The sequence below is a fragment of the Lepisosteus oculatus genome, chromosome 11 (assembly GCF_040954835.1).
Source record: "Lepisosteus oculatus isolate fLepOcu1 chromosome 11, fLepOcu1.hap2, whole genome shotgun sequence".
Taxonomy (NCBI): domain Eukaryota; kingdom Metazoa; phylum Chordata; class Actinopteri; order Semionotiformes; family Lepisosteidae; genus Lepisosteus; species Lepisosteus oculatus.
The window spans coordinates 33,150,652-33,171,221 of NC_090706.1; the positions used below are offsets into that span (position 1 = coordinate 33,150,652).

The 20,570-nt window shown below is 38.2% G+C and overlaps 1 protein-coding gene across 5 annotated transcripts in view; it reads left to right on the top strand.

Annotated features, from left to right (window-relative positions):
• LOC102689599 (protocadherin gamma-C5-like) overlaps positions 1–19,298 on the top strand; it is a 211,921-nt gene extending 192,623 nt beyond the window's left edge. For all 5 annotated transcript variants that reach the window (XM_069196142.1, XM_069196141.1, XM_015349721.2 and 2 more), the window contains 3 exons: positions 9,369–9,427; positions 12,874–12,962; positions 15,766–19,298. In XM_069196142.1, the coding sequence (XP_069052243.1) occupies positions 9,369–9,427; positions 12,874–12,962; positions 15,766–16,058 (441 nt within the window). In that variant the 3' untranslated portion in view covers positions 16,059–19,298. The remainder of the gene's footprint in view (positions 1–9,368; positions 9,428–12,873; positions 12,963–15,765) is intronic.
• Positions 19,299–20,570: the final 1,272 nt, after the last annotated feature.

The following is a 20,570-nucleotide window of genomic DNA, read 5'->3' on the forward strand; positions in this document are numbered from 1 at the left end:
CCAGTTTCAGGTACAGGCAAAGGATAAAGGCTCTCCATTTCTAAAAAGCAACGCGACTGTTCATGTCTTTATTCTGGATCAGAACGACAATGTCCCCGCTGTCATTTACCCGTCTGCAGATATGGGATCTCTTCCTCATCAGAAGATGCCCCGGTCTGCTAAAGCGGGACATCTCGTTACCAAGGTGACAGCAGTGGACGCTGACTCTGGTCACAACGCCTGGATTTCTTATAAGCTTGTTGAGGCTACAGACGACACTCTGTTCAGTGTGAATCTCCATACTGGAGAGGTCAGGACTAAACGTGGTGTTTCTGAACAGGATGACTCCATTCAGAGACTTGTTATAGAAATGAAGGACAACGGAGAGCCGGTACAGTCCGCTACAGTCACAATAGATATTTCATTAGAAGATGGTGTCCATGAACCCATTTTGGATTTCCGACAGAAATCGAAAGAACCCAGTAACAAATCTAGCAAAATTACTTTTTATTTAATACTTGCTCTTGCCTCTGTGTCTACAATTTCTTTTCTGACGTTTGTCATATTAGCAGTGAAGTGCGTTAGGAACAGCAGAGGTGCTGCGTGTTGTTGTGTCAAACGTGCCGACAAGAATCCACAGAGAAACTTGCAGTTACAGCTGAACACTGACGGGCCTATAAAGTACATAGAGGTCCTGGGAGGTGACATGTTATCTCAAAGCCAGTCCTTTAGATCCTGTTTTTCTCCCATGTCCGAGATCAGTGATTTCACCTTCGTGAAACCCAGCAGCACTACAGACTTTCAAGAGATAATAAACGTGCTTGACGCGTCCTTACCAGACAATGCCTGGACTTTTGAAAGTCAACAGGTGAGCAAGAATGGTGAATTAATAGAATTTCTAACCTTTGTCCTGCTTTTTAACTTGCTTAACTTTACACATCATACTCTCACGGCGTTTACATTGTGTTGTTTCTTTCAAATGGTGTATTTCAGTAATTACAAAAGTAAAGCAAACGTTCACCTGGAACCAAATACTGAACTGTACCTGTATTAGTATTCTTCACTTCTTCTGAAATAATATTGAAAATATAACAAAACTAAAGATTGAAACTAACCGAAAATAATAATATTTATATACGGGTAGCCTTTTTTTATTTTGTATTTGTTTTAATTCTTGTGAGAAATTAAACAAACGTTTGCTGTCCAATTGAACCAAATAACAAACGTTTGAAATACTAAACGGAGACATTTCTCATAGATGTTGGAGATCTGCCAGCTTCTTTCTATGGGTATATTTTAAATTAGGAAAATAACAGAATGAATATTATGATTGTGTTGTTACAACGTTTCTGGGGTTGAATGTTACATAAGTTATTACTATAGTGGTGTCTTTTTTCCCTCAGCTGGTGATTTACTGTAGATGTCTTAGTATGCATTCTTTTGAATACGTATTATGTAATTACATGCTATTTACTGGGAATAACTGTAGGTATGTAGGACAAAATCCAAATTTAACACTTATTCTAATAACAAAATACAGAACCAGGGCCCCAGAGTATTTTACAAACGCAGTTCATAAATCTAGTGAAAGTAATACAATCACTACGACCCCTTGTGGTGCGTTGAATTATGACAGAAAAACCATAAGCACATAGTTCACATTCTCTTGTGATTTACCTAAACGTGTATCAAATAATTAATACTCTTACCTATTTTGCTAATAATTGTATGTATGATAAAATAAGTGTAGCTTCTGTTATATGTACCATGAATATCAAGGGGAGCAGCTGCAGATCATTAATTCGCTCTTCCACACAAATTCCCATTATTACGGGCCGTTTCCTCTGCAGCGTTTAATGCGGTTTCAAGTTCAGTTCACTGCGACCAGAACAGCTTGAGCGCAGTCTGGTTTTGGTATATGTTTAACAGGATGCCTGTAAGTCCTGACCCAGCCGTGTGTAGGACTGCAGTCTCTTTTTTAACTTTTTTGGGAAGTCCTTTGGAGGAAAAATACGCTACGTGGTCCACCAATAGGGTGCTGGCCTCTGTGACGCGTCCAAGTCCCCTCCGCCCATTGCCAAAGCAGAGCAGCTCTTCAGTGTTGGAAACTACATGCAAAGAGATGGAGTTTTGTTTTATTGCTTTTTTTTAGTATCGCTTCCTAAAGTAAGGCGTCATGAGGTCGTTTAATCTGTCTTTTCGGTGTGATTGGGTTTTTTTAAGAATGGCTAGGTGGTGTCTTTTAATCACTTCGATGGATTTATTACCGTAAAGTTATTTTGTCTTTGCGAGTACGGGGTTTTCACAATGGAATGCAGAAAAAAGAAACGGGCTTTGGACTGGCACACGCTGTGTCTGTCTTTTTCTTTTACTTGGATTTTTGCGTCGGCTGAGCTTACGTATTCTGTCACTGAAGAACTAAAACCAGGGGCATTCGTTGGGAATATAATGAAAGATCTGGGACTCGACGTACTGAAAATTGCTGGAAGAAACTTGCGGGTGGTTTCAGATTCTAGTGCTCAGTATTTTGAAGTGAACACGGTAAGCGGAATGTTAGTTATTAAAGAGAAAATGGACAGAGAACGCTTATGTGGATTAAGTGTAACATGTTCAGTGCACCTTCAACTAGTGCTTGAAAACCCCTTGGACATACACCGTGTTGCAGTGGAAATACTGGATGTAAACGACAACGCACCTCAGTTTCCTACCAAAAATATAACTCTGGAGATTTCCGAAGCTGCAGCGCCTGGAACTAAATTCCGCCTCGAAAGTGCGCACGACCCAGATGTTGGCTCGAATTCTTTGCGAACCTATGTTCTAAGTCCAAACCATTGTTTTGTTTTAAGTGTAGAAACAAAAAGCGATGGTACGAAATTCCCCGAGTTGGTACTGGAAAAGGCTCTTGACAGGGAGAGGCAAGCGGTATACCGCCTGCTGCTCACTGCAGTTGATGGAGGGGTTCCGGAGAAATCTGGAACTACAACTGTCTTTATTAAAATACTTGATGTGAATGACAACGCGCCGGTGTTTGATCAGCAGGTGAAAAGGGTAAGCTTGTTAGAAAACTCCCCTCCTGGGACTTTAGTGACGAAACTCAACGCTACTGACGTGGATTATGGCCTGAATGGCGAAATCTTCTTTTTGTTTAGCAAGTACACGTCAGCCGCAGTTTTGCAGCTTTTTAGTATAGATTCCCAGACTGGCGAAATCCGTGTGAATGGTGTGGTCGATTATGAAATGACCAGCGTTTTTGATATTACTGTACAAGCTAGAGACAAAGGAACTCCTGCCATGGAAGGGTCTTGTAACATTAAAGTTGAAATCACTGATGTGAATGATAATGCCCCAGACGTCATAATAACATCTCTCCATACTCCAGTTAAGGAGGATGCAGTGTCTGGCACTGTCATTGCCCTGATTAGTGTCAGGGATCTGGACTCTGGGCAGAATGGAGAAGTGCTGTTACAGATCCCTCAGGGTCTGCCATTCAAATTGAATTCAGCTTTTAAAGAACACTATACCTTAATAACTGATGGTCAACTTGATAGGGAGGAAGTTCCCGAGTACAATATTGTCCTTAAAGCCACTGACATGGGCTCACCTCCCCTCTCCTCTGAGACAGTCATCCATGTCAGTCTTTCAGATGTCAATGACAATGCTCCAGTGTTTTCACAGCTGTCCTACACTGTGGACATTACAGAAAACAATGCCCCTGGCACCCCAATTGTGACAGTTTCTGCGTTTGATCCCGACATGGGCAAGAACTCTCAGCTGTCTTTTTCGATTTTGGAGAGCCAGGTCCAGGGTACATCTGTGTCGTCTTACGTCTACATTAACGCAGAGAACGGAAACATTTACACCATGCGGTCTTTGGACTATGAGCAAATGAACGTGTTCCAGATTGAAGTGCAGGTGAAAGATGCGGGAAGCCCACCACTGAGGTCCAACGTGACCGTGCACGTGTTTGTCGTGGATGAAAATGACAACGCCCCTGTAGTCGTTTACCCTGTGTTTCCCAGAGAGACTTCTCTGCAGCTGAAAGTGCCCCGGTCTGCTGGTGCAGGCTACCTCATCAATAAGATAGTGGGTGTTGATGCAGACAGTGGTCACAATGCTTGGCTGTCCTACAACATCCACCCAAGCCATGACACAGGGCTGTTTCAAATTGCTACCCACACGGGGGAATTAAGGACTACCCGTAAATTACAGGAGGAGGAAGGGTTTGTGCACAATCTTGTGATTGTAGTGAAGGACAACGGGAAGCCTGCGCTCTCGGCCACAGTGGCTGTCACCATAACTGTGGAGGAAAAGGGCTCACAGATGTCCTCTGAGATAAGGGACGTATCTGCAAAGAAAGGTGGCATGTCTGACATTACTCTTTATTTAATTATTTCTCTTGCCTGCATTTCTGCCATTTCCTTTCTGACATTTGTGATTCTCATGGTTAAGTGCCTTAAACAGAAAGATGATTACAGCAGTTGTCTGGAGAGCTGCTGCTGCTATAGCAGGCACTCGCTGCGGTCCAGGCACACCTACCAGAGGTCCCACAAAAACCTCCACTTGCAGTTAAACTCTGATGGGCCTATCAAATACCTGGAGGTAGTAGGGGGCCCTCCCGAGACTCATATGCAAGGGTATAGGCCCTGCTACTCCACTCTGTCAAACAGAAGTGACTTTGTGTTCATCAAAAGCCCTGCCACGCCCATGATGAGCAAAACCAACACCTTGAACATGTCTTTATCTAGAAAACACTTAATTAATACAGCTAATGAGGTGAGAACCCTATCTGTCCCTGTGCAACTGTGATGTGCATTCCTGATGGTTTTACATGTCCGACAACACTTTGCTCATTGAAGTTCAAAAGTGGCTACAAAATGCTTTGTATTATATATATATATGTGTGTGTGTACAGATATACAAAAGCTGTTTTTTGTATGCCGTTGATAGAAATATTGAGTGTTCCCTTTAAGATTACTTATTAGCTTCATGTTTGTGTAATCTGGAGATAACCAGTAGTACATTGCAAGCATAGTTTTGTTCAAAATATGTTTTTTTTTATAGTCCATGTAGAGCAATACGTGGGTTTATTGAGTTTAAAGTAAATAAAAATCTACTCACGTTTGTTACCTCAGTCTTAATTGAATCATTCATTCAGTCCTACAATGTAGCAACTATTAAACTTCACATCTCTTTTCACTGTTATCTAAGTGGTTTGAAAAAAAGTATACTTTATATTTTAGGTAAATCTATTGATTTTACCTGTGAATCATCTTTTGCGTGCATAAAAGAGTGTATTGTGCTTCACAGGGAAGTCAGCCATATGTTCCATATATAAAGGCAAGAGGGTGTCCTAATAACAGGATTTGAAGGTTCAGCAGTTGACCTTTGACTTCCTGTTTTCTTCTGAAGCTCAGTAATGCATTGCATTTGTCACCTTGAGCTAGCTATACATGCAGCATTCGTAGTTCCTTCTCTGTAGAACACACCTGATAATGAATTTGGAATATATATATAGATATATTTTCATCTGGGTTTTAAAAACAGTGCAGAGAAGTGCATCATAAGCACTTATAATGAAAGATATCCCATGCCGATTAAAATAAGTGCATTACAAAATAGGATTGGGTTTTAATGTGAACCACTGACTTCTTTTCACACATTTGGCCTATTTCAATTTGCTAACATTTAAAACCTCACAAACAGATCTTTCTGTTGCTACGTATCTGTTGTTTGTGGCAGATGGATCTGCAGTCTGCTGCTGTTGTGAAACTTGACTGTCTTTTGAGATAGTTCTCAGGTTGTTGTGCTTTGTATGGAAGCTTGGATCACAGTAACTTGATCTCATTCAATTGAACCTTTATCGGGGGAATACATTGTGATGTCTCAGATTCTTCCAGTTTTTTTAATATTGAGATAAAATGTAAACAGTGTGTGAGTGAGATTTTTAATTCTATATTGCAGTGGCTTGAGTAGTAAAACATGCTACATTCTTGATCTGAACACTGAGTCATTTTCATTAGTAACTTGTAGGATTGTTACCATCGGTTTTAGCATGAAACGAGGATCTGATTCACTTTCAAAAAATCCTCTAACAAAGTCAGCCCAATGGATGTCTCCAGAATGGACAATGAAATTCCAGAGGACACAAGTAGAAACAATGGGAAACTGCATGTAAAACTGTGAACAGGCAGTCGTCATTTTATGGGAGTCTGGAATAAGATATCCAGCCATGTTGTTAATGTTGATAATCTGACCCTTTTCAGAAATTCTAGGATCGATTAGCCACGACCAACCAAATGAGCCAGATGGACTGAATGGCCTCTTCTCAGTTGTAAGGTTCAATTGTCTTCTTCATAGTTTAAAATCTATAACCAGATTTTTCAACCTGGTCAGCATTCAGTAACTATTGCTGAAATGTCCAAAAATCTTTGTTGCTGTGTATTTCTTCCCAAAAATGTACCTGAAAACAGCATGCGGGGCTGTGCATTGATCTCTGACCTTGTGACCGCTTCTTCCATCGGATTAATTAAATATACAGTTCAAATGAACTGTGTTCTTGTGAGAAAAATATGGAGCATTCATTTCTCTTCTAGTGAACTGTTGCCTGTGGAGGTTTTGCATAGTGAACTGAATTTTAATAGTTAAAAATGCTAAAAGTATAAATAACCTGGTAACTGGTTTCAGGACTCTGGTCTTAACAGACATGACACATAAGGGGTTAACCGCACTGATTCAGAGGATAGAATGGAAATCTGCTTCAGTCAGTCACAGATGGGAGACTTGCAATCCAGATGTGGATTTCAATCTTCCACAGTGATTAGTGCCTTTCTTATGTCAAAAGCTGTGTACACTGAGCTACTTGTTTATGGACACTTGTATACTAAAAGACCTTGCTGGTGCTGATAACTGAGATATTTTGAGTAACAGCTAGTACATCACAGTGCTTAAGTGTAAATATAATCACATCTTCAGGGTTTCAGTGTATATCCCAGAGGCTAAAGTCTGGCCACACAGTACATGTGTTGTACTGATACTCCATTAACAATATAATTTTCTTAGCAGTCATGTCAGTAACAGGGTCATCACTGTTATATACATATTAGCTATAAATATGTTGTTAAAGTGTAGATGAAAAGGATATACTTTTGTAATTTCACCAAAAAGACCACTTGACATTTTTGTGTTTTGAAGTAGTAGCACTGTGGGAATGCTTATATCCTACAGCTGTGTACTGTACTGTATTAAAAAAAGTATCACCGTTACTAGTATTAAAATATTAGTTTATCTACAAAATAGATCTGTTTTATCTAGGAAGGCAGTGGATTATGCAAAGATTTTGTTTCAGATTTTAACACTTTGATATACAGAGCATACTTTTTTTTGTCTGGAAAATCGCTTAGCATTGAGTTAGATGAAATTAAAAAATGGGTGGAGATATCCCTGACATTAAGACAAATATGATTTATAGGGTTGGAAGAATAACATTAATATTATCAGGTAGTTTGTTACCTGAAGCTGTAATGCAAGTCTGTATTTTTTTTTTCACAGAAAGCTTTTTCAATAATCTGTTGTTAAGTAGGATAGGGCTATAAAGACCTATTCACTGTATGATCAGTCTTTCATATTTAGCATGAAATGTATACATAAAGGTAGTGTGCTGATGGTAGAGAAATGAACTTTAATATCATTGCATTTAATATTTTAATTCAGTCTGTTTTTGTATGGCTCTCAAACATAAAAATGCTTAATGCACGTATAGTGTATGTACTTTATATGTACAGTATGTTCATCTGCTCCTGGGGTGGACTGGTGTCCACTCCAAGATATATCCTAAATTGGACCCATTGCTTGCTGGGATAGGCTCCAGCTACCCTGTGACCCTGAACTGGAAAAAGCAGTAGAAAACGGAATGTTGTACAGTATGTAGATATTATAACCAGAGCCAGTTTCTTGGTTTGTCAGACACTGATACGCATGGCATTTTGCTGCAGGTGCTTTCTCTTGTCAAGGGTGTCATGGGTGCTTATGTGTACATTACTGAACTCTCTGTGTATTTGTGTATATAAGTCATGATAGTGTTAATTCTCCTCCATGTTTGTCCAGGTCCTAATTTGTAAGAAAAACTTCAGTGTTTCACAGAGACTGCTGGAGGTAAATTATAAATGCTAATTGGGGCCTTCATTTGGATGTACTAACAGCAAAGGCTTAGTATGGCTCTTCAAATCTGTAGGTGGCTTATATTATTAAGGCAGACATATTTAAATCTCAAATTAAAGAGCTTTGGCAAGCTGTCCACTGGCTTCTGTGAAACAGAAGCTCACAAGCTGTTGTAGTTGTTTTAATTTTGTGTAAAATTCTGTGTCACTATGGATGTACCATTTTTAGATCAGATATTTTTCTTCATGGTTTTATTCCTTACAACTGTTTTCATTTTGTTCTGAACCAGGCTATATGTAAAAGTTTGCCGATGTAGTCTGTTACTTTATATCTTGCTGAATGTTTTCAACTGCATGTTCGTTTACAAATGTTATCTTGCCAATTGTGACAATATAACCTTGTTTAAGAACTAAGGGGCAAAAACATTACATTTTAGAACCACTGTAATGTGTTATTGTCAGGCAATTTGAATTTTTATACTCTGATTTAATGATGAATCCGATTGTAAAATGGAAATTTCAGTTCCATGTGTGGGATGTGACTATTCTGCAAAACAACTTAAACTAGCTGGTGGAGGAACTAAAGTAGATCTATTCTTCATTAAAAAAGTGTTGCTTTGTAAGTGTAAATGCACATGGAAACATTATTTAATTGTCACTACATTTGTTCATTCATTCCAGTGAAAATTTTATTTTTTAACCACTCAATGTACTTTTGGTTGATGTTTTTTTTCATAATTTGATTGTAACTGAGAAACATGAATCATGTAAGCAGTACGTACTGTCATTTCTTTTCAATGCGACAGGAAAACAAAGGTCCACATTCTTACATGAACCATTATGGCCTTTACATGGTTTAAAGGCCATAATGTAGTGAAATGGTGGCAAAATGGTTGAATATAGGTTTATTATTTAAGGCTGGTAAAAATACAAATGTTCTGTCTTCCCATATAACACACATACTGTAACTGCTTCTGTTTATCTGTTATATTTGTCTTTAGAGTGGGAAAGAACAATGTGCATTATTCTGCTGAGGCTCTTGGTATTATTTGACCTACATCTTCTCTCTAGGAAGATTTTCCTTCCATTTTAGAACGAAGACTGAAGATCCGGAATCTTCTCTACACTCAGAGGAAGCCTGGAACATATTAGTACATGGACTGGGGATGTGCACTGTCCCTGCATTCCCTCTGTCTACTCACACTTCAAATGATTCTTCTGTTTTATTTGCAGCAAAAGCCTCCAAACACTGACTGGCGTTTCTCCCAAGGACAGAGACCAGGACCTAGTGGGTAAGTTCCTTTGTTTGCTCAGTCATATAAGGATTTACAATTTGTTGTGCATTTCCTGCAGCTGGTGTCTGTAACAAACAATGGCCATGAATACATATATAGGTGCAGCTGTTTGGAAATACTGTACATTCAATTTACCAAAATAACCTTTATTGCAAAAGGCAGTCTCACTGCCCACAAAGCAGCAGGTGGACATACTAATTGTCTTTAAAGCTTCATTAAAGCTATCTTTTTCTACGCAGAGGAGCCGAAAACAATTACATGAGATACATTTGATAATGTCATTCAACTTCATGTACAAAAATATTAAAGCACTTTGAAGGGCGTCTTCACTTTGCTTCTAATTTTCTAAATCAACAAAATTGTATTGTTTGAAATGAAAATGGATCGGTGGAGTAACAGAAAACTGTATTAAACATCTATTATTATTATTATTATTATTATTTATAACATAATGCTTAAAGAATGTAACATTTTTTTAAAAAAATAATACTACCTGTGAATATATGTGTTTGATCCAAGATGGCTTTATGTCCATAATAAGAATATTAAATCTGAAAACTTATACAGCACTGAACTATGTGGCTTAAATATATACAGTAAGTAAATTAATAAGTGAAGAATTAACTTTGCAATAATGAGTTGTACACAGGGATGTTTTATCTGGGGGGATAAACATGAGCCTTGTAGTGAGTACATGAGCCAGGATGACTATTCTACTGATGTCCAGCAGGGGTCTCATGGGGGAATTGTTTTTTTTTTAGAAGTAGAGGAAATCTCTAAAATGATAAAAGCACTCTGAAGTTTTTGTTTGAACAAATTATTAAACTATTTATTCATCGGTAAATATAAGGATGAATTTTGTATTCCTAATTTTCATTTGATTGATCAAACATGATTGCTTGGCACATTCTGCTACAGACCGCAATAAATTTGGTTTTATGGCAACCATGGTGGTACCATTTGAGCAGCACACTTTGTAGAGTTGGAGCGGAATCTAAATGCTCCAAAAAGATGGATACAAAGGCTATAAAAGACCATTAAAGATACGTGTATAGTTATTTTGAACAAATGATTTATTAAATGTTTCTGAAGATTTGAAAATATAAAATAGTTGGAGCATACAAGACAACATATTTTGTGGAAAATGCACACAAAGGAAACTCACAAAATTACTAAATTGCAATTAATTAATAAATTGCAAAGCTGTCAAAGCAAACAGTGGACACGTTGGGCTCTTGTTGTAGTTGAAAAATAGCTACCTCATCAATTTTTGCAGTGTTTTATATTTGTGAAAAGGAGGTCGTTATCTGGTCAGGAAAAAAGAGATATGTAGTCAGCCAGGGATTTAAGCTGGGGGTGATGAGGAGTACATGCCCTTCCCCCAGTCCGTTTTCTAAACCATGTGCTAAAGCAATCCAGAGCTTTTGACCACAGTGTGTTTGTTGCATTTTGATCTTGTCTTGTGTTATTGTCACAGATTAGAACCATATATTCATGGGTTTAGTTTGTCTTTTCTCTTGGCGTTTCCATTCCTTTTGGATTTGGCTTTCGTTCAGGTGCATTTGGCAGCTCTGCATATTCCCGCCTGGTTTTTCTTATTCTTCCTCCAGCTCTCTGTGAGTGAGAGCCCATGTTCTAGACTGTCCCGAGCCATTCAGGCCCCATGTTAATTAACTTCAAAAACCCAACACCAAAGGAAGGAGTTTACTGCGCCTCATATAAGGCAGGAAACAGACCTGTCTACAATATCCCCATAACCCTGCATGTGATCCTCATCAGATTCTTCCCTCACCCTTTTTATACACAGCAGAGAAGTTCCTTAGAAACGAAGGGGTTAACTGAGGAAATTAGCTGCTTCTTGTGGAAACGGGCATCAAATAACACCCTGGGAGTTCCTCAGTATGAACTGAACATATTTCTTTCCATAGTCCAATAAGTGCTGTACTTCTCAAAGAAAACGAGACAGATGATAATAGAAAACAGTGCTGGTTCTCCACTTGAATGCAAATATGTATGCAGTTAAACACATCCCTTTGAAGGGAGGTAGATGCTTTGCAGTTTAAATGATATGTGATTTGCCATTAACAATTATTCAATGGAAGAATGGCCTTCGTTTTTAACTTCTTAATATTTCATAACAGTAAGGAACATAGTCACAAGAAGGTTAGCAGCCCTATTCATCTTGTAAGGAGAAACATAAAATAGCAACAATGCTTTAGAAACATGGGTCTTCTGACAATGCAAAGCAACTCTGGAAGCTTCTTTTAGGTAACTAAAAGTAGCCTTTAATCAAATCTAAAGCATGTGCATTAACATTATTTAATTATCCAAGCTGAAGGCCAGAAAGGAATCAAGCTGAAAAAAACCAACACACATGGACTTGTTTAATTGTTTATGATTACATGGTATGTACACATCAAAATATATGAGAAGACAGAAAGGGAGGGAGAAAGAGGAACCTTTATTTTACAAAATAGAAGACGGTTTTGTCAAATTCGAAATGTAATTTGTAGACCTTGTTCCTTATTTCAGTATTCCTCTTATGGAGCATCTCTGAATATTTTGCCAATACAACATTTATTCAATGTGGAAACATGAAATAAGCACTGTGAACTGGGGAATGGAACTGTTTCGCTTCCTATAAATTTAATAGACATTCATTTTACATATATCTTATACCCCAAAAGCACTAAACTTTATTGTCATTTAGTTCAAGTAGGTAGCTGTGTCAGCATGTGTAGGCTGCAAAGGAACAAGTAAAGGTTAATTCCATGCTGAAAAGAGAAGAAAAGAAACACACATGAAGAAAGCTCCACAGCCAAAACGTTTTTTCTCTTTTCTTCTCTTTTCTGCATGGAATCAACCTCTACTTATTTATTGTCGTTTTGTGTGTATTCAGTTTGGTGTCTTTGTAATCTTTCGAAAAAATAATTGCTTCTTTTTTGTTAGTTTTTGTATACCAGCCACCTGTTTCAATGTGTTACTGTGCCAGTTAAAACACTATAATACATTAAACACATAAAAGCACTATAATCCTGAGGCTAGATATATTCTTGAGTATCAGTAACTGGCATTTAACAATGAAGGTCACCAGGGGCTGATAAAGACAATAATTGTTGGCTGGAACAAAAAATGAATGCTCTGTAAAACTCTATTCCACAGGCTAGAATATGTAGCTTTTCTTTTTCTATTTTAACAGAACTTTAATAACAAATGCTAGATCTAAACCCCAATGTACCCCACTTTAATTTCATTTTTAAATTGTAGTTAATGAGTGCAGAATAGGTGTCAGTGTTTTCTACCTTTGAGGTGAAATCCCTTCTCGTACTACAAATGTGGGGAGACTCCTCCACAGTGTTGTACTGTATGTTGCTGTATCTAATGGGTTATTTCCGTACTTCATCTTGCTTTTGCTGAAACCATGTCTGGTGTTGTCTCTTAAGGGCTCCACAGCGGCCAGAAGAAGCAGGACCATGGCCCAACCCTCCAACCGAAGCAGAGCAACTCCAGGCCCTTATGGCAGCTGCCAATGGTAAGAGGCTTCTTTGCATAACTCTAGCAAGATGTCCAGGTCTATGTTTCAGAGTTCAGGACATATAGAGGCTGAAAAAACCCAGAAATTAAAGGACTGGGAAGAAAATTTCCAAACAGGTTAAATGGCCACTCATTTCTAACCTTTCCTATCTTCGCTCTCTGAGCACACAGTGAGTTCCACGATGCAAGTGTCTAGTTTGATTGGGTGGGCAGGGTTCCTCAGTGAAAATCCCTGCAACTTTCTCGACACCTGCAGGTGTCTGGTGATGTCAATGTAGAATATCCTGTAAGTCACCGCAGAGCTTGTAGTGTGTAAAAGGATGGCCAGTTGGGTGGGCAGTTCTAAGATGCCTGTCTGCTCTTGCTCATTCTTGCAGTGTGGGTAAGGGAGTTATTGGTAGTAGTAAACACATACTGTAGTGTGACTTTAAACTGGGATGGAATATAGAAAAACATAACAGCTGAATTTAAATTTCAGATTTCTTTATATTTCTCAGTTAACTCGTTTGGAAAATGTTGCACTCTATACCTCGCACTCTAACAAAACCTGTGTTTTGTTTGGGTTACCTACAACAGACGACATAAAATATATGTTGTCACTCAAAAGATAAAATACTTCCATATCCTTCTTCTCAGCTTCTACCTTGAGTGAAGCAGGCCTGCTGTGGTCAATCTGTTGTCACAGAGAAGGTGTATTTAGTGTCGAGATCTTGACAGAGCACAGTGGAAGCTACATTTCTCAGTCTTGTAATACACTGCAGGAGGGAACAGACAGATAATTTGCAAACAACCTTTTCTGCCGGCAGTTTTGTAGACTGCTGATCAGAAGCAGACACCTCTCAATTCTAATTATGCTTCTGTCTATAGAAACAATCATTGGCTATTATGTGAAATTATATGAGGGGGTGGGGAGAACATGAAGCACTCTGTCTCACACAATACTGGACATCTGCCTAAAATAATCAAACCTCATTTACAAACAGCTCTCTTTAGCCTTTTGTTTCAACATCTCTCCATTTTCTTTGGTGGAAAAACATACATTTTATAAGAGGCCCCGTGTAGGTAACCTTGAAAACATGGAAGGCATAAGACGAAGCAGACTTCTGTCTAGTAATGCTGTTATTTAAGCAATAAGGCATGAGAGACCGTGCTATGTTGTGGATATAGTCACAGTTAAAAGGTGCCCAACGTGAAACTATCCATTTTATAAAAATGGTCATAAATCACAGTGTTGAACATTCCATTTTAAGAGCAGCTTATTTCTGCTAAAGACTCCAAACTTTGTATTGTTGGTCTCTTGTTCTCTTTATTTTAAGATCACCATTCACTTTTCTTTTTTTCCCCAGTATGCTCTATGGTTTATAGAATTACTTCAGAAATGTGAAATAAAAGTGCCATAGTAGAACATATGCATGCACAAATCCATTTACTGTACTTAAACCAACTGGCTTTAGAGCAAATCTCCAAATATATAATACCCTTGACAGGCATAGTGTCAAGGTGTTTGATATTTTCTTTAATATACCTTATCAACCTTGGTTGTATCAATTTTTTAAAACCGATAGAGTAATTTAAAAACACTCTGCTATATAATTTATATGTTTTTTTTTTAAATAGCCTATTGTATTTTTTCAGTACAACAGTTACACTCTGGAATCTACTTAACATGGGTGATGCTCTATATCTCCATTCATTTTATTTTTCTGCAGTAAGCAGAATGTTAATCAGAGTCTTCTGTAGTGGTGAAGGTGGTCCCAGCCTCAGAATAACATCTCTTGCTGGGCAGTAGTAACACACTGTACATGTGGGGGAGGGGAGAGGTGGAGGAGGGGCTCCTGCTAGCTGTAGTTCATACATGAGCTGTTCAGTTTACAGCACAATAAACAGCCATAGCTGCATTGCAGTGGCTTGGCCCAAGTTGTGAGTGCAATACCGCAAAAAACAGCTTTATTACAGTTCTCCTGCTTACAGCACGGGACTGTATGAACAGCCACAAAACCAGGGTTCTGTAATTATGGTGATCACTTATCATTCACTAGTCCAGATCTTCTACAATAAAATCTGAGCTAATAAAACGGTATTGGATTATTGATAGATTTAACATAAGGAAGAGAAAGTTACAACATGCCTTTTCCAAAGCTTAGTGACTGATCTCTTACCTGAAAGCCTTTAAGCTTGGCTCAGAGTGGTAAGACCTGATGTGAAGGTGTAGGGCCAGTGGCTGAAAAAAGTCAAGGGGTTGCATGAAATATGTGTGTTTGTGGTAAGGATGGAGGGAATCTATAATGGAGTCTTATGTTTACACTTTGAATCTCCTGTTTATCTCTACAATGACACTAACTCTTGTACAAGGCTGAAAACAAATGGAGAGAAAGATGTCTGCTAAGTATTAACATACTCACCACTCTGATCAAATTTATTTTTTACTGAAAGTACAACAATTTCTAAAGTAAAGAATTTAAAAGACTGTCCCTTCACCCCATTTGCCAGCATTTTTAGGTTCCAATTGCTAAGTTTCAACCGTCATTTTTTGCACGGCATAGTAAAACAATGCTGGAGGAAAATTTTGACCACATTCTCTATTTATTCACTGACTGCCTTCCTGGTTAATTCCTCAAAATATACCCACCTCTCTTACAAAACCTTCCGGCATATTTAAGGAATCTTTTACTCTCATTGTGGAGGAAACATAAAAATATAGAACTACAAATGGATAAAACTGCAAAAGTGTAACTGATTGTCTGTTTCTACTGTTTTTTTGTCTGATGCCATTTTCCTTGGCTTGTTTTTTTCTTGCTCAGAGGTGAGTGAAGCCACAAACACTCTGGGAGCAAGTACCCTGGGACCCGGCACCATGGGCCTGAGCACACGATACAGCCCCCAGTTCACCCTCCAGCATGTTCCAGACTACCGGCAGAACATCTATATCCCAGGCAGCACCGCAACACTGACCGGCAACAATCCACAGGCCCAGACCCAGGCGCAGGTTCAAGTTCAGGCCTTGCCTCAGCCACAGCCCGCAGCGGTAGAGGCGCCTAAACCTGCCCAGACCCCGGCCAACAAGAAAAAGTCTGGAAAGAAGGAGAAGAAGTGAAGAGCCGCCGACACAGGGCTTAGGTCACAAAAGATCTCTTTCAATCGGATACACACATAAACACACACACACGCAAAAGACTACACCTTCATTTTTTGTTGTATTTTTCGCTCTTTAACCTGAATGTTACACAGTTGTTATTAGTGGCTTGGAGCTTAGTAAGCCGTGGGTTTTTAGTCCGTTTTATTTGTAGGACTCCCTGTAGTGTGCGTTCATCGTTATTTGAGTATAACATGAAGTTCTTTAAAAGTAGAGGTATTATTCCTGGAATAAAAAAAAAGTGATTCATGAATCCAGATGGATTTAAAGGTATGACGTTAACAGTAAATAAAATCAAAATGGGAACTTCAGGGCTTTGCCCTATATTGTAGTATTAGTATAAATATGAGTCATTTACAAAGTATATGCCACATTATGGATTTTGTTTGACTGTGACAAAATGCAAAGTACATGCTTCTAGTGAGAAAGAAGTGGCTTTATTTTGAACTGAATTTAGGTTTTTCAGAAAAGAATCAGTTTTAAGCAGTAGCTCCTAGAAATAAAATACAGTAGATGCTTGCATGATCCATTTCTTGACTACAGAATTAAACTACAGAAGTTAAACTATGCATTAAAAAAAAAAACAGTGTTTGACAGGTAAGAAGAGATGTCCTAAACCAGCAGCAGAAACTGCTGTATCTTCTCAAAAATGCATTAGTAGTATTAACTATAGATAATGTTGCTTAAAATAATATAGCTTATAAAGAAAAATATGGGTTTGTTTTAGACCTCCTTATGTTGTTTAACAGAAACTTCAAATTTCAAGTTCTTTTGAAAACTAATTTTGCTGCAGCTACCAGATGAAGTGTTGAATGCCATATAAAACTGTCCTACAGTAGAGGAGCAGTTTCAAAATTACATGGCAAGAGTAATTTTGGTAATCAGTGCCATGCCATAGGATTTTCATACACAACAGTGGTACTGCATATATATATAGCACATGTCAATCAAAATTGAAATTTACCACTGGCACGGCCAGTGTTGACATTGATAATCTCCTGGCAGAAGCCTTTGAGATGTAAGTTGCATTGACCTTTCGTTGGAATCATTACAGTATATAACAATATAAAGCTTTGCATTTCCAGCGGTTTATTGCATGCATCACATTCATGTCACATTTTACACGCACTGTAACACAGCTTCGCTTTACTAAGACTCGGCCATGTGTTGCATGAGACAAGTACGCTGCATGAGATGGCCACACCCCTGTTTAAACCAAGCTGAAGGAGCCTACAGGTTGATTTCAGTAGACAGCATGAAGAAGAAGGACTCAATGGGATGTTATGAAGGCTGAGATATTGTAGATACACAAATTAACACTAGGGACCCAAGCAACTACTTAGTCCAAAACACTGCTTGCTGAATGCATCTTGTTTTGGTTTAGGGATGGGGCTAGAAGTTTAATTATTCAAGACTATGAGGAGTAGGAAGTGTGGGAAAAGTAAATTCTGTGTACTGGGGCTGTTGCATCACTTAACACAAAACACAGGTGCTGCCCAATCCTAAAGAGTATTTAAGTATATAAGTGATTTCAAAACCAGAAAGCTAGAAGAGGCCAAACGTGGACTGCCAAGGATATAATAATATCAGGCCTTATTAGACAGCCCTGTGCTCCCCAAAAAAGTCCATGTTAACTGCTCTTTGAATAACTCTTCTAGGCAAAGACTTTTGTACAGAGTTGTACAGAGCTTGAAGTCTTCAATGCATAGGCTCATTTGTGGTAATTAAGTCCATAATTCATTTAACCTAATAAATGTAGAACGTGGCACTATTTAGCAGTTTGCTTTATTGCTTGTGATTCTGACTACAGTATACTGGGTGTATGCCACTGACATGATGTCAAAGGTAAAGAATTGGTTTTTACAAAGCAACATACTGGATCAGAAATGTAAGGGCAGTTTAGATGATGTGCACGTGGAAGGATAGAGAAGAGCTTGTCTGACAGTTGCAAATGTGGTGATCAGATACTGACCTGAAAGAGGTGAGACGTGATATTTGTGGCTTAACAGTCAATGCCTTACAGCTCTGCCGAACACACATTTTGCCAGGGCTAGTAGAAAAAACACTGGGGGACCTCTGTAGATGCCTTTCTTTTTAGGAGTCTTTAGAAATCAAATATCTTGTGGGGAAAAAAAGACGAGGGTGTACAGTGTTTCATTCCCTTTACATTTCACCTCCTGACATAGGCATGTGAATGCCTGCCCCTCACCACTCCCACTTTAGGCCAGATGAGTTTACCATAGCCTGTACAGTGATTCCAGTCACTCTTGCTGCACCTGATGTGGATTAAATATGAGCACTGTCTTGTTTGACTGGTCATCAGAGTGCAGATGCAAGAGGCCCGCAAAGCCACTGTGTTTGCATTGCAAATTCAGGGAAGAAGGCAGAGCAGCCTATTTTGGGCTAAATTATAGAGGTATCTTTCACGCACAAACCAGTCAAAGCGCCAGTAACGGAGACAGCAAGTTTGTAACAGCAAGACTACAATGGAAAATACCTTTACAGGCTCTGTATCTGTATCTAACCCGATTTACATTTCATTTGCCACTTTGTATTGCATCAATTTGTCTCCATTCCTTATTTTTCTGTGTAAATAATGCCAGATTGTCATTGGAGGACCAGCTGTCTGTATGGACCACTTAAAAGAAAATAATCAAAAGGAAAGAGAAAAGCCCCCAGATGTGGCTACTACTGGAATGTTTTACATATTTTTCAGAAAAAAAAGAAAATGAAAAAAAAACAGAAATGTCTTCAAGTGTAGTTGTATAGCAACTGAGCATTAAGATCACGATTAATAACAAGTGTACATAAAATTTAAATAACACATGAATAGAGTAGAAATGTGATTGATGATGTGCATATTTTAGTGTTTTTTCTCTGTTTTACCACCCAATACTAAAAAAAAACATAAAAGGTTAAAATGTTAAAAAAACATTTTGTGTTTCTATTCAGCTGTAACTTTTTATATGTGTTTGTGATTAATAAGTGTTTGTGCTGATGGAATGCCTTTCTGTCCCATATAAATATATATACGTCTGCTGATGAACTAAACTTCTATATTATACCTAAATATCTTTCTTATAAATGCATAGATCAGTGCTATTCTGTGTTACACCCATATTTTATATGCTAATATTTATATTGCTGCTTTATTTTCTCTTTGAACACTGACATTTCAAATAAAAGTTTCTTCTGAACTCATGACCTTCTCTTGCTTGTGATTTATGTAATCTTTAGTGCTGTGCAAAATTTGCAAATCTGCAGCATCCACATAAAATTCTCACTGGTGAAACACATACTGTTACTTAAGTTAGTAACTTATTCAATTACTGTAGGTTACTGGGACCTTTACTGAAACAAAATACAACAGATATTAGTAACGCAATAAAGTATTTTTTTTAATGTAAATGTGTAAATCTAGGACAGGAAAGTCATGAGCCCACTGGTTTTCATTTCAACTTTCATTCCATCTTCCTTTATGAACTAGAAATTTGGACTACATGTCACATCACCAGTTTTGTTTTAGGTCTTAATCAGATGCGAATAGAGTATCTTTAAAAGCTGCTGAAACCCAGGCCTCAAGTACTGCTGCTAAATATGGATCCCGAACCTTGGTTCCAGACCAATATAGGGTTTCCTAGTTTTTAGTCTAAGATCTAAGATACAGTATATACTGTATGCCAAAGCTGAACATGAACCTGAAAAGCCAAAGTGGATGTGAATCTCGAGAGACCAGGGACACCAGTACAATAACAAGGGGGACTATAAACATGTCATTATCATACACTACTATCGGACAGTACTGAAGATTCCAAACAAGAGTTCAGCAGGTTTAAGCTCAAGTTACATAGTAGCATTTTTCTTCAATTTTCAGAATAAGGAAATATTTTATTCTGTTGATGCTGTTATATGAAAAATAAGTGCTGCACAAATTCAAGAAAGCCCCTCAACACCTTTCCAGTCCTTTGTAGTTCTGTAATAGAGCTAGCAGCTTATTTGCTGTACTGGTAATGGTAATGATTATGAAATAATTCAGTGTTGAGGGTAGCTTGAAAAGAAAAGCACCAGTCCAAGCAATTGAAATGGTTCAAAGAGACAGGTGATTTCAATTACAAAGGTGATAGCAGTTCAGTGGTGACTGCTGTCGGCTGACTCATACTGTATGTAATATCTGACCTGTAATGATGGAGTCTTATAGAAAGAAATTTCATTTTTTCTACTCTATCCTGAGTACATAAGGGTAACACTGCAGAACACTATGCCCTTTCAAATTGATTCCTGTTTTTCCATCACAGTGTAAATTGGTCCTCACCAAAATCATTACAAAGCCCCAAACACACAGGCTTTTACCAATGAATGAAAGCAATTGATGCTGTCTGGACTAGAATACATTTTGTCAATGTTATAGACAAGCTTTTGAAATGATCTCTAAACTCACAAAGAGTGGTTCAGTTTTACATTCATTTCTCTTGA